At 49.1% G+C, this 12,500-nt stretch overlaps 1 protein-coding gene across 2 annotated transcripts in view; it reads left to right on the top strand.

The window, feature by feature from the left end:
- The window catches only part of clcn7 (chloride channel 7), a 20,289-nt gene that overhangs the window by 7,081 nt on the left and 708 nt on the right, over positions 1 to 12,500 (top strand). For both annotated transcript variants that reach the window (XM_060892406.1, XM_060892405.1), the window contains exons 8-25: positions 178 to 240; positions 444 to 527; positions 613 to 706; positions 951 to 1,015; positions 1,170 to 1,286; positions 3,789 to 3,843; positions 3,932 to 3,992; positions 4,085 to 4,226; positions 4,330 to 4,423; positions 9,950 to 10,125; positions 10,355 to 10,403; positions 10,553 to 10,680; positions 10,786 to 10,871; positions 11,169 to 11,301; positions 11,383 to 11,442; positions 11,614 to 11,790; positions 11,879 to 11,959; positions 12,066 to 12,500. The exon at positions 12,066 to 12,500 is cut by the window's right edge and continues 708 nt beyond it. In XM_060892406.1, the coding sequence (XP_060748389.1) occupies positions 178 to 240; positions 444 to 527; positions 613 to 706; positions 951 to 1,015; positions 1,170 to 1,286; positions 3,789 to 3,843; positions 3,932 to 3,992; positions 4,085 to 4,226; positions 4,330 to 4,423; positions 9,950 to 10,125; positions 10,355 to 10,403; positions 10,553 to 10,680; positions 10,786 to 10,871; positions 11,169 to 11,301; positions 11,383 to 11,442; positions 11,614 to 11,790; positions 11,879 to 11,959; positions 12,066 to 12,152 (1,752 nt within the window). In that variant the 3' untranslated portion in view covers positions 12,153 to 12,500. The remainder of the gene's footprint in view (positions 1 to 177; positions 241 to 443; positions 528 to 612; positions 707 to 950; positions 1,016 to 1,169; positions 1,287 to 3,788; positions 3,844 to 3,931; positions 3,993 to 4,084; positions 4,227 to 4,329; positions 4,424 to 9,949; positions 10,126 to 10,354; positions 10,404 to 10,552; positions 10,681 to 10,785; positions 10,872 to 11,168; positions 11,302 to 11,382; positions 11,443 to 11,613; positions 11,791 to 11,878; positions 11,960 to 12,065) is intronic.

Raw genomic sequence — 12,500 nt, 5'->3', positions numbered from 1 at the left:
ACAAAGAGGGCAGTGTTCAATAAACCAAATACGTTCTTAAGATTCTAATAAGATTATGCTTGAAAAAAGGAAGCAAAGAAGGCTTTTAGATATTGTGTTGTACAGTGAGTGAAACAGTGAAGTCTGTGTGTGTGTATGTGTGTGTGTGTGTGTGTGTGTGTGTGTGTGTGTTTGCAGACTCTGGTGATGAAAGTGTTTGGTGTGATCCTCTCAGTGGCTGGAGGCCTCGCGGTGGGAAAGGTGAGATAAATCCAAGTATCACATCGTGCCTCATTATTTATCCGTATTCTGTAGAAGGTATCTAAATAAACATGTGACTCCGAGCTCACGATCCTGCTCACGAGTGCCACCGATGTCCTACCACCCGGACGGTGCCCTTTCACTTACCGCATTACAGTTGAATGCCGGAGACGTTATTCTCCCGGTCTTATTTTCCTCATCAGGAAGGGCCGATGATTCACTCGGGAGCCGTGGTGGCGGCCGGGGTGTCCCAGGGCAGGAGCACGTCTCTCAAGAAAGACCTCAAGGTAAAACTCAGTGCAAAGAATCGTGTTTATTTTCCCGACTCCGCCCACGTCTCTTGTGACGTCATAATCGTCTGACTGTGTGCAGATCTTCGAGTATTTCCGTAGGGACACAGAGAAAAGGGATTTCGTCTCCGCCGGAGCTGCAGCTGGAGTTTCTGCTGCTTTTGGAGCTCCTGTTGGTGAGATGCATCAGTTACCGAACTGGAAACAAATACATTTATCTGTAAATGGAAATCATCTTTGCCGTGAACTTTGATAACCCTGCTGGGGATCTTTAGCTTGTGTGTCAGTGTAAGAGCCAGTAAGCTGTACACCAGATCACGCAGGTCAATATTCAGACGAAAAAGAAACCTTTCAGATACGACGCAGCTTGTTTGCTCGTATCTCTGCGCCGGATGTTTGATCCTTTTCCTTCTCACACAGGTGGAGTTCTGTTCAGTTTAGAGGAAGGGGCTTCTTTCTGGAATCAGATGCTGACCTGGAGGATAGTGAGTGATGTGTTAACGATCATTTCTGTTTTAATTAAGTCGAGACGTTTTCTGTGCCGTATCGTGTAAACCTGCCGGATTTGTGAACACAGCAGATGGACAAACTTCACACGGACTGAAGTCTTTTTTTTTTTTTTTTTTTTTTTAATACTAGTTCTTTGCATCGATGATCTCCACGTTCACCTTGAACTTCTTCATGAGTATCTACAACGGGAAACTGGGCGAGCTCTCCAACCCTGGTCTCATCAACTTTGGCAGGTTTGAATCAGAAGTAAGTTCTCAAATAACTCTAACAATTGAAATTAACTAGCAACCGGAGCAACTCAATTAACTCTAATGACTTAAACTCAACTCTAATAGTTTAAATATATGTAAAAAAAAAAAAACTCTAAGTCTAATAATTATAACAACGTAAAATAACAGTAAGTCAAATAACAACTCATCTAACTCACAACTAACAATCTTATCATTCAGTAACTCAAACTAGAGGTCTTCACGGGTCCACTTAGGTCTGAAGACCCGAGCGGGTTCGGGTATAAAAGTTTCACGTGTGCCTCGGACACGGGTTGGGTGTAATAATAGCGGCGTCGGGTCTCGGGTCATTTAAAATGAATGTGTTTTTACCGAACGGACCCGAGAAGACCCGAACTACTGTATCTCACATGTGTGCATCGACTCGAGTCCTTTTCCAACCTCTCCTCTGTTTGCCAAGACCGCTTGCGACATCGTGTTGCTGGAGGTAAGCTAATTTTTGTTGAAACAGACCTGGACATTCGAGTCCAGTCAGGTTAAAAAAACGGTCGGGTCGGACTCGGGTCTAATTTTTACAGGTTTGTCTCGGGTCGGGTCTTTCTTAAAAAAAAAAGAATTATGCACGTCAGGTTCGGGTAAAAAGTGATTCGGGTCACTTCGGGTCGGGTACATTTTCTTTAGACCCGAGAAGACCTCTAACTCAAACTAACAACTCAAATCAGACTTGTGAAAAATATATATCTAATAATGAACAACTCTAACAACATGAACAAATCCTAACTAAATAAAATCTAACTCTAAAAATTAATATATATATATATATATATATATTTTTTTTAATGTTCTGAAAATTCAGTGTTTGATGTTGCTGTCGATCCCCCAAGCTGAGGTCACTGAGGTAGTTGAGAAGCTCCTCAGTGGCAAGGCACCGGGGGTGGATGAGATCCGCCCTGAGTTCCTCAAGTCTCTGGATGTTGTGGGGCTGTCTTGGTTGACACGCCTCTGCAACATCGCTTGGTGGCTGGGGACAGTGCCTCTGGACTGCAGACTGGGGTGGTGGTCCCTCTGTTTAAGAAGGGGGACTGTAGGGGGTGTGTTCCAACTACAGGGGATCACACTCCTCAGCCTCCCCGGAAAAGTATATGCCAGGGTACTGGAGAGAAGAATTTGGCCGATAGTTGAACCTCGGATTCAGGAGGAACAATGCGGGTTTCGTCCCGGTCATGGAACACTGGACCATCTCTATACCCTCGCCAGGTTGCTGTAGGGTTCACGGGAGTTTGCCGAACCAGTCCACATGTGTTTTGTAGATCTGGAGAAGGCATTCGACTGTGTCCCTCGTGGTGACCTGTGGGGGGTGCTCTGGGAGTATGGGGTCCGGGGCCCTCTGCTAAGGGCTGTCCGGTCCCTTTATGACCAGAGCAGGAGTTTGGTTCGCATTGCCGGCAGTAAGTCAGACTTGTTCCCGGTGCATGTTGGACTCCGGCAGGGCTGCCCTTTGTCACCGGTTCTGTTCATTATTTATATGGACAGGATTTCTAGGCGCAGTCGTGGGCCGGAGGGAGTCCGGTTTGGGGACCACGGGATTTCGTCTCCTGCTTTTTGCAGATGATGTTGTCCTGTTGGCCTCCTCAAATCAGGACCTTCAGCGTGCACTGGGACGGTTTGCAGCCGAGTGTGAAGCGGCGGGGATGACAATCAGCACCTCCAAGTCGGAGGCCATGGTTCTCAGCCGGAAAAGGGTGGCTTGTCCCCTTCAGGTTGGTGGAGAGCTCCTGCCTCAAGTGGAGGAGTCTAAGTATCTTGGGGTCTTGTTTACGAGTGAAGGAAGGATGGAGCGGGAGATCGACAGGTGGATCGGTGTATCCTCTGCAGTGATGCGGTCGATATACCGGTCTGTTGTGGTGAAGAAAGAGCTGAGCCGTAAGGCGAAGCTCTCTATTTACCAGTCGATCTACGTTCCTACTCTCACCTATGGTCATGAGCTTTGGGTCATGACCGAAAGGACAAGATCCCGGATACAGGCGGCCGAAATGAGTTTCCTCCGCAGGGTGGCTGGGCGCTCCCTTAGAGATAGGGTGAGGAGCTCGGTCACTCGGGAGGAGCTCAGAGTAGAGCCGCTGCTCCTCCACATTGAGAGGAGTCAGCTGAGGTGGCTCGGGCATCTGTTCCGGATGCCTCCTGGACGTCTCCCTGGGGAGGTGTTCCGGGCATGTCCAACCGGGAGGAGGCCCCGGGGAAGACATAGGACACACTGGAGGGACTTTGTCTCTCGGCTGGCCTGGGAATGCCTCAGTATTCCCCCGGAAGAGCTGGAGGAAGTGTCTGGGGAGAGGGAAGTCTGGGTGTCCCTGCTTAGACTGCTGCCCCCTCGACCCGGCCCCGGATAAGTGGTAGAAAATAGATGGATGGATGGATGGATGGATGTATGTTGGTCTGAATTGTGAAAAGTGTATTTATAATAATTGTATAGCTATAATTTGTACTTATTTTATGTGATTTTTTTTTTTTCTCCTGCCAGAGTGTGAAGTATAATCTGTACGAGATTCCTCTCTTCATAATCATGGGAGCCGTCGGTGAGCTAAAACGACCCTCGTGTGTATTTAATAACTCTGTTATTAACAGAAAGCGTGAACACGGACAGATTTGTCCTTCTCTCGTCAGGTGGCGTGCTGGGAGCCGTGTTCAACACCATCAATTACTGGCTGACAATTTTCCGAATCAGGTAAAGCCTCAGGTAAAAGGCGTCACGAGCTCGAGACGTCACGGTTCGTTCAGACGTTTACTTTAGTGCCGTGACACAACGCTGTTTCACAGGTACGTGCACCAGCGGTGCCTGCAGGTGATGGAGGCCATGCTGGTGGCTGCTGTTTCAGCCACCGTGTCCTTCACCATGATTTATTTCTCCGTCGACTGTCAGCCTCTGAAGAATGATTCACAGGAGGAATATCCTCTACAGGTGGTTATTTAAACGTTATTTATACTGTAACGGTGGTGTGAGACGAGTCATTATAGTGAAGAACAGCTCAGGTCACAGTTAAGGGAATGTGTTTGTTTTGTAGCTGTTTTGTGCTGATGGAGAATATAACGCAATGGCAACGGCCTTCTTCAACACACCTGAGAGGAGCGTGAGGAGTCTGTTTCATAGTCCACCAGGTGAGTGTGTGTGACTGTGTGTGTGTGTGTGTGACTGTGTGTGTGTGTGACTGTGTGTGTGTGTGTCTGTGTGTGTGTGTGACTGTGTGTGTGTGACTGTGTGTGTGTGTGACTGTGTGTGTGTGTGACTGTGTGTGTGTGTGACTGTGTGTGTGTGTGTGACTGTGTGTGTGACTGTGTGTGTGTGACTGTGTGTGTGTGTGTGACTGTGTGTGTGTGTGTGACTGTGTGTGTGTGTGACTGTGTGTGTGTGTGTGACTGTGTGTGTGTGTGACTGTGTGTGTGTGTGACTGTGTGTGTGTGTGACTGTGTGTGTGTGTGTGAGACTGTGTGTGTGACTGTGTGTGTGTGTGTGTGTGTGTGTGTGTGACTGTGTGTGTGTGTGTGTGTGTGTGACTGTGTGTGTGTGTGACTGTGTGTGTGTGTGACTGTGTGTGTGTGAGACTGTGTGTGTGTGTGAGACTGTGTGTGTGACTGTGTGTGTGTGTGTGACTGTGTGTGTGTGTGACTGTGTGTGTGTGTGTGACTGTGTGTGTGTGTGTGTGTGTGTGTGACTGTGTGTGTGTGTGACTGTGTGTGTGTGTGACTGTGTGTGTGTGTGACTGTGTGTGTGTGTGACTGTGTGTGTGTGAGACTGTGTGTGTGACTGTGTGCGTGTGTGTGTGACTGTGTGCGTGTGTGTGTGACTGTGTGTGTGACTGTGTGTGACTGTGTGTGTGTGACTGTGTGTGTGTGACTGTGTGTGTGTGACTGTGTGTGTGTGACTGTGTGTGTGTGTGTGACTGTGTGTGTGTGTGTGTGTGTGTGTGACTGTGTGTGTGTGACTGTGTGTGTGTGTGACTGTGTGTGTGTGTGACTGTGTGTGTGTGTGACTGTGTGTGTGACTGTGTGTGTGTGACTGTGTGTGTGTGTGTGACTGTGTGTGTGTGTGTGTGACTGTGTGTGTGTGTGTGACTGTGTGTGTGTGTGTGACTGTGTGTGTGTGTGTGTGTGTGTGTGACTGTGTGTGTGTGTGACTGTGTGTGTGTGTGAGACTGTGTGTGTGACTGTGTGCGTGTGTGTGTGACTGTGTGCGTGTGTGTGACTGTGTGCGTGTGTGTGACTGTGTGCGTGTGTGTGACTGTGTGTGAGACTGTGTGTGAGACTGTGTGTGAGACTGTGTGTGAGACTGTGTGTGTGTGTGTGACTGTGTGCGTGTGTGTGACTGTGTGCGTGTGTGTGACTGTGTGCGTGTGTGTGACTGTGTGTGAGACTGTGTGTGAGACTGTGTGTGAGACTGTGTGTGAGACTGTGTGTGAGACTGTGTGTGTGTGTGTGTGTGACTGTGTGTGTGAGACTGTGTGTGTGTGTGTGTGACTGTGTGCATGTGTGTGTGACTGTGTGCATGTGTGTGTGACTGTGTGCATGTGTGTGTGACTGTGTGCATGTGTGTGTGACTGTGTGCATGTGTGTGTGACTGTGTGTGTGTGAGACTGTGTGTGTGTGAGACTGTGTGTGTGTGAGACTGTGTGTGTGTGAGACTGTGTGTGTGTGAGACTGTGTGTGTGTGAGACTGTGTGTGTGTGAGACTGTGTGTGTGACTGTGTGTGTGTGTGTGACTGTGTGTGTGTGTGTGACTGTGTGTGTGTGTGTGTGACTGTGTGCATGTGTGTGTGACTGTGTGCATGTGTGTGTGACTGTGTGCATGTGTGTGTGACTGTGTGCGTGTGTGTGACTGTGTGCATGTGTGTGACTGTGTGTGTGACTGTGTGTGAGACTGTGTGTGAGACTGTGTGTGAGACTGTGTGTGAGACTGTGTGTGAGACTGTGTGTGTGTGTGAGACTGTGTGTGTGAGACTGTGTGTGTGTGTGAGACTGTGTGTGTGTGTGTGACTGTGTGCATGTGTGTGTGACTGTTTGCATGTGTGTGTGACTGTTTGCATGTGTGTGTGACTGTGTGCATGTGTGTGACTGTGTGCGTGTGAGACTGTGTGTGTGAGACTGTGTGTGTGTGTGAGACTGTGTGTGTGTGTGAGACTGTGTGTGTGACTGTGTGTGTGTGTGTGTGTGTGTGTGACTGTGTGTGTGTGTGTGTGACTGTGTGAGACTGTGTGTGTGAGACTGTGTGCGTGTGTGTGTGACTGTGTGCGTGTGTGTGTGACTGTGTGCGTGTGTGTGTGACTGTGTGCGTGTGTGTGTGACTGTGTGCGTGTGTGTGTGACTGTGTGCGTGTGTGTGTGACTGTGTGCGTGTGTGTGTGACTGTGTGCGTGTGTGTGAGACTGTGTGTGTGAGACTGTGTGTGTGAGACTGTGTGTGTGTGAGACTGTGTGTGTGTGAGACTGTGTGTGTGTGAGACTGTGTGTGTGTGTGTGTGACTGTGTGTGTGTGTGACTGTGTGCATGTGTGTGTGACTGTGTGCATGTGTGTGTGACTGTGTGCGTGTGTGTGTGTGTGACTGTGTGCGTGTGTGTGTGTGTGACTGTGTGCGTGTGTGTGTGTGTGACTGTGTGCGTGTGTGTGACTGCATGTGTGTGACTGTGTGTGTGTGAGACTGTGTGTGTGAGACTGTGTGTGTGAGACTGTGTGTGTGAGACTGTGTGTGAGACTGTGTGTGTGTGACTGTGTGTGTGTGTGTGACTGTGTGTGTGTGTGTGTGACTGTGTGTGTGTGTGTGACTGTGTGTGTGTGTGTGTGTGTGTGTGTGTGTGACTGTGTGCATGTGTGTGTGTGTGTGTGTGTGTGTGTGTGTGTGTGACTGTGTGCATGTGTGTGTGACTGTGTGCGTGTGTGTGACTGTGTGCATGTGTGTGAGACTGTGTGTGTGTGAGACTGTGTGTGAGACTGTGTGTGTGACTGTGTGTGTGTGTGTGTGTGTGTGACTGTGTGTGTGTGTGTGACTGTGTGCATGTGTGTGTGACTGTGTGCATGTGTGTGTGACTGTGTGCATGTGTGAGACTGTGTGTGTGTGAGACTGTGTGTGTGTGTGAGAGACTGTGTGTGTGTGTGAGACTGTGTGTGTGACTGTGTGTGTGTGTGAGACTGTGTGCATGTGTGTGTGACTGTGTGCATGTGTGTGTGACTGTGTGCGTGTGTGTGACTGTGTGCATGTGTGTGACTGTGTGTGAGACTGTGTGTGAGACTGTGTGTGAGACTGTGTGTGAGACTGTGTGTGAGACTGTGTGTGAGACTGTGTGTGAGACTGTGTGTGTGTGTGAGACTGTGTGTGTGAGACTGTGTGTGTGTGTGTGACTGTGTGCATGTGTGTGTGACTGTTTGCATGTGTGTGTGACTGTTTGCATGTGTGTGTGACTGTGTGCATGTGTGTGACTGTGTGCGTGTGAGACTGTGTGTGTGAGACTGTGTGTGTGTGTGAGACTGTGTGTGTGTGTGAGACTGTGTGTGAGACTGTGTGTGTGACTGTGTGTGTGTGTGAGACTGTGTGCATGTGTGTGTGACTGTGTGCGTGTGTGTGACTGTGTGCATGTGTGAGACTGTGTGTGTGTGAGACTGTGTGTGAGACTGTGTGTGTGTGTGTGTGTGTGTGACTGTGTGTGTGTGTGTGTGACTGTGTGAGACTGTGTGTGTGAGACTGTGTGCGTGTGTGTGTGACTGTGTGCGTGTGTGTGTGACTGTGTGCGTGTGTGTGTGACTGTGTGCGTGTGTGTGTGACTGTGTGCGTGTGTGTGAGACTGTGTGTGTGAGACTGTGTGTGTGAGACTGTGTGTGTGTGAGACTGTGTGTGTGTGAGACTGTGTGTGTGTGTGTGTGACTGTGTGTGTGTGTGACTGTGTGCATGTGTGTGTGACTGTGTGCGTGTGTGTGTGTGTGACTGTGTGCGTGTGTGTGTGTGTGACTGTGTGCGTGTGTGTGTGTGTGACTGTGTGCGTGTGTGTGACTGCATGTGTGTGACTGTGTGTGTGTGAGACTGTGTGTGAGACTGTGTGTGAGACTGTGTGTGTGACTGTGTGTGTGACTGTGTGTGTGACTGTGTGCATGTGTGTGTGACTGTGTGCATGTGTGTGTGACTGTGTGCATGTGTGTGTGACTGTGTGCATGTGTGTGTGACTGTGTGCATGTGTGTGTGACTGTGTGCATGTGTGTGAGACTGTGTGTGTGAGACTGTGTGTGTGAGACTGTGTGTGTGAGACTGTGTGTGTGAGACTGTGTGTGTGAGACTGTGTGTGTGAGACTGTGTGTGTGTGACTGTGTGTGTGTGTGTGACTGTGTGTGTGTGTGTGACTGTGTGTGTGTGTGTGACTGTGTGTGTGTGTGTGACTGTGTGTGTGTGTGTGACTGTGTGCATGTGTGTGTGACTGTGTGCGTGTGTGTGACTGTGTGCATGTGTGTGACTGTGTGTGTGTGAGACTGTGTGTGAGACTGTGTGTGAGACTGTGTGTGAGACTGTGTGTGTGACTGTGTGTGTGACTGTGTGTGTGTGTGTGTGTGTGTGTGACTGTGTGTGTGTGTGTGACTGTGTGCATGTGTGTGTGACTGTGTGCATGTGTGTGTGACTGTGTGCATGTGTGAGACTGTGTGTGTGTGAGACTGTGTGTGTGTGTGAGAGACTGTGTGTGTGTGTGAGACTGTGTGTGTGACTGTGTGTGTGTGTGAGACTGTGTGCATGTGTGTGTGACTGTGTGCGTGTGTGTGACTGTGTGCATGTGTGTGACTGTGTGCATGTGTGTGACTGTGTGTGTGTGTGTGTGTGTGTGTGTGACTGTGTGTGTGTGTGACTGTGTGTGACTGTGTGTGTGTGTGTGACTGTGTGTGTGAGACTGTGTGTGTGAGACTGTGTGTGTGTGTGTGACTGTGTGAGACTGTGTGTGTGAGACTGTGTGTGTGTGTGTGTGACTGTGTGTGTGTGACTGTGTGTGTGACTGTGTGTGTGTGACTGTGTGCATGTGTGTGACTGTGTGTGTGAGACTGTGTGTGTGTGTGTGTGTGACTGTGTGCGTGTGTGTGTGACTGTGTGTGTGACTGTGTGTGTGTGTGTGACTGTGTGTGTGACTGTGTGTGTGTGTGTGACTGTGTGTGACTGTGTGTGTGTGTGACTGTGTGAGACTGTGTGTGTGAGACTGTGTGTGAGACTGTGTGTGTGACTGTGTGAGACTGTGTGTGAGACTGTGTGTGTGAGACTGTGTGTGTGAGACTGTGTGTGTGTGTGTGTGACTGTGTGTGTGTGTGTGACTGTGTGTGTGACTGTGTGTGTGACTGTGTGTGTGACTGTGTGTGTGTGACTGTGTGTGTGTGTGTGTGTGACTGTGTGTGTGTGTGAAGGGGAGAGAGAGAGATTTTGAGTAACTTATCTCTGTCACTGGAACATCTCCTTACAGAAAGCTTGAAAGCCTCCTGTGAAAGAGTTGTTTCCATGGAAACACTAATGTTTTTCCATACAGAGCGAGCATGTGATTATAGCGTCTAAAGCCCTGATTCGCAGCCGTTATAGAAAACTAATCGACGCCGATCCTTCGGTACAACCTGCGATGTGTAACGATTCTGTTTCTCTGTCAGTAACTCAGTCACTACTTTGTGTTTCTCCTCACAGGCACGTATAACCTACTGACCCTGGGATTGTTCACCCTGACGTATTTCTTCCTGGCGTGCTGGACCTACGGCCTGACCGTGTCAGCGGGGGTCTTCATCCCGTCTCTGCTCATCGGGGCAGCTTGGGGACGACTTTTCGGAATCATGCTCGGTTTTTTTCCCACCACTAACAATTTAGTGAGTCAAAGCACTACGTTAAAGACCCAGTTTATAACCAGTCGTCTGAACAGAACCCACATCCAGAACCGATCTACACGCGTTTGATCTGTGATTAATGTTATTTCTGTAGCAGCAGCTGATTCACAGGGTGTTCTGTGTTTTTAGACATGTTACTGCCTGCACTGTAGGATCAGCTGAGGCTTGTTTCGTGATCGTGATCTTTTGTTTGTTTGTTTTTTTGTTTAAGTGGGCAGATCCGGGGAAGTACGCGCTCATGGGGGCCGCAGCCCAGCTCGGTGAGTCAGAGATGTTTTAGTGACATGTGACATTCACAAAGCTTCCTTGTGCGAAGCTTCCTCGTGCATTCTTACGATACGTTTACGATACCTGATGAGCGTACGAACATGATGAACGCGATGTTTTTCTTCCTCGTGCGGCTTCGCAGGAGGCATCGTCAGAATGACCCTGAGCCTCACCGTCATCCTGGTGGAAGCTACCGGAAACGTGACCTACGGCCTGCCCATCATGCTGGTGCTGATGACCGCCAAGATAGTGGGGGATTATTTCATCGAAGTGTGTATCGTTTGCGTGTTCATCTCCTTCACACACACTCCGAATCTACATAAGATTAGACGTGTAGTCCAGATGTTCATATTGTTGTGGTTTGCTGATTCCCAGGGCCTTTACGACATCCACATTAGACTGCAAAGTGTTCCTTTCCTGCACTGGGAAGCCCCTGCGACTTCTCACTGGCTGACTGCCAGGTAGGTGACATTATCAGCCTCGCTAAACCGGACCGTTTTGACGATCCGTCTTAAGATAAACAAGCCTTTTATATTCTGTTAAAAATCAAGCCACATGACGTCAGGTGCTCCTGGTTATACCTGTACTAATTTCCTTTACTTTACGAGACGCGTTCCGTAAACGAGTCCGGCACGGTGTCAGATATCTAACCGTAATATGTCGTGCTTCCTGTTTAATACGCATTTAGTTTTATTTAGTATACACTTGCGTATCGTGAGCATTCGCATAAACGCCACGTGTTGTTTTCTGTCCGTTAGAGAAGTCATGAGCTCTCCGGTCACGTACTTTAACAGAGTAGAGAAGGTGGGCACCATAGTGGACATCCTCAGCGCCACGTCCACCAATCACAACGGTTTCCCGGTAGTGGTGCAGGCTGGCGCCATCGACGAGGTGCGTACCGTTTCCTCTGAGCTAGAGACGGCACGGCGACTTTCCGCCTGACGCGTTTATTTTTCTGTTTGTTCTGTACAGCCTAGGAAACTCTGCGGCCTCATCCTGCGCTCTCAGCTCATCGTCCTGCTCAAACACAAGGTGACGTTCAACACCGACGTTCAACACACTCACATGACACTTTGGAGAACATCATCTCATTTATATCACATCATTTATATCTTAACACAACCTTGTGGTTTGGAGCTGCACTTCTGTCAGTGCTGCTGTTCTAGATAAATAATATGTGTGTGTGTGTGTGTGTGTGTGTAGGTGTTTGTGGAGAGGGTGCGCTCTGGACTATGCAAGCGCAGACTGCAGCTGAAGGACTTCCGGGACGCGTATCCTCGTTTCCCCCCCATCCAGTCCATCCATGTCTCCCAGGATGAGAGAGAGTGCATGATGGACCTGACGGAGTTTATGAACCCCACCCCCTACACCGTACCCGAGGTCTGCTCTCACATCCTGTTTTTACTGTCATCACTGTAACCTCTTCTGTTTTAAACTACACCATGCAAACTAACTCTGTCTTCGGTAGGAAACCTCCCTCCCCCGTGTGTTTAAGCTATTCCGGGCCCTCGGTCTCAGGCACCTGGTGGTGGTCGACGATCAGAACAGGGTAAAGAACAAACACGCTCCTTTATAAAGCAATTTCCTCCGACAAGAATTAACAAGCGTAACTTCAGTATTATATAAAAATGATGTCCTGCGTATTTGTGTTAAAGGTCACGGGACTAGTGACCAGGAAAGATCTGGCACGTTATCACATGGGCAAGCACGGCCTGGAGGAGCTGGGCCTGACTCATCCGTGATCACCTCCTCCTCTCTGGTGGCACCGGTGGAGAATCAACTCCATAACGTCATCAACTGAGTCTCAACAAACTCTCTTCCAGACTTTAAAGTCTCAGACGAGAAAAGCCGAGAAAATTGCGACGCGGATCATCACGCGGTCTTGTCAGCTCGGCGTCCTTCGTCTGCCGTATCACGGAGGGCTCAGACTAAGGGCTCGGGTTGAATTGTGTAATATTTTCCGCTGTACGTTTACCAGAACAGCTCCCATGTTTACTGTGCGTTCAGTCCTGTCTTTATTTATTGCCTTCTGTTCAGGAGTCGTCGCTAAAAATCTTGTACGTCCTAAACAGCAGACTTCCATTGTATCC

This window comes from Tachysurus vachellii, chromosome 18 (assembly GCF_030014155.1).
Source record: "Tachysurus vachellii isolate PV-2020 chromosome 18, HZAU_Pvac_v1, whole genome shotgun sequence".
NCBI classification, from domain to species: domain Eukaryota; kingdom Metazoa; phylum Chordata; class Actinopteri; order Siluriformes; family Bagridae; genus Tachysurus; species Tachysurus vachellii.
Note: the sequence above shows the minus strand (reverse complement) of the source record. Positions and strands in the feature narration are given on the sequence as shown.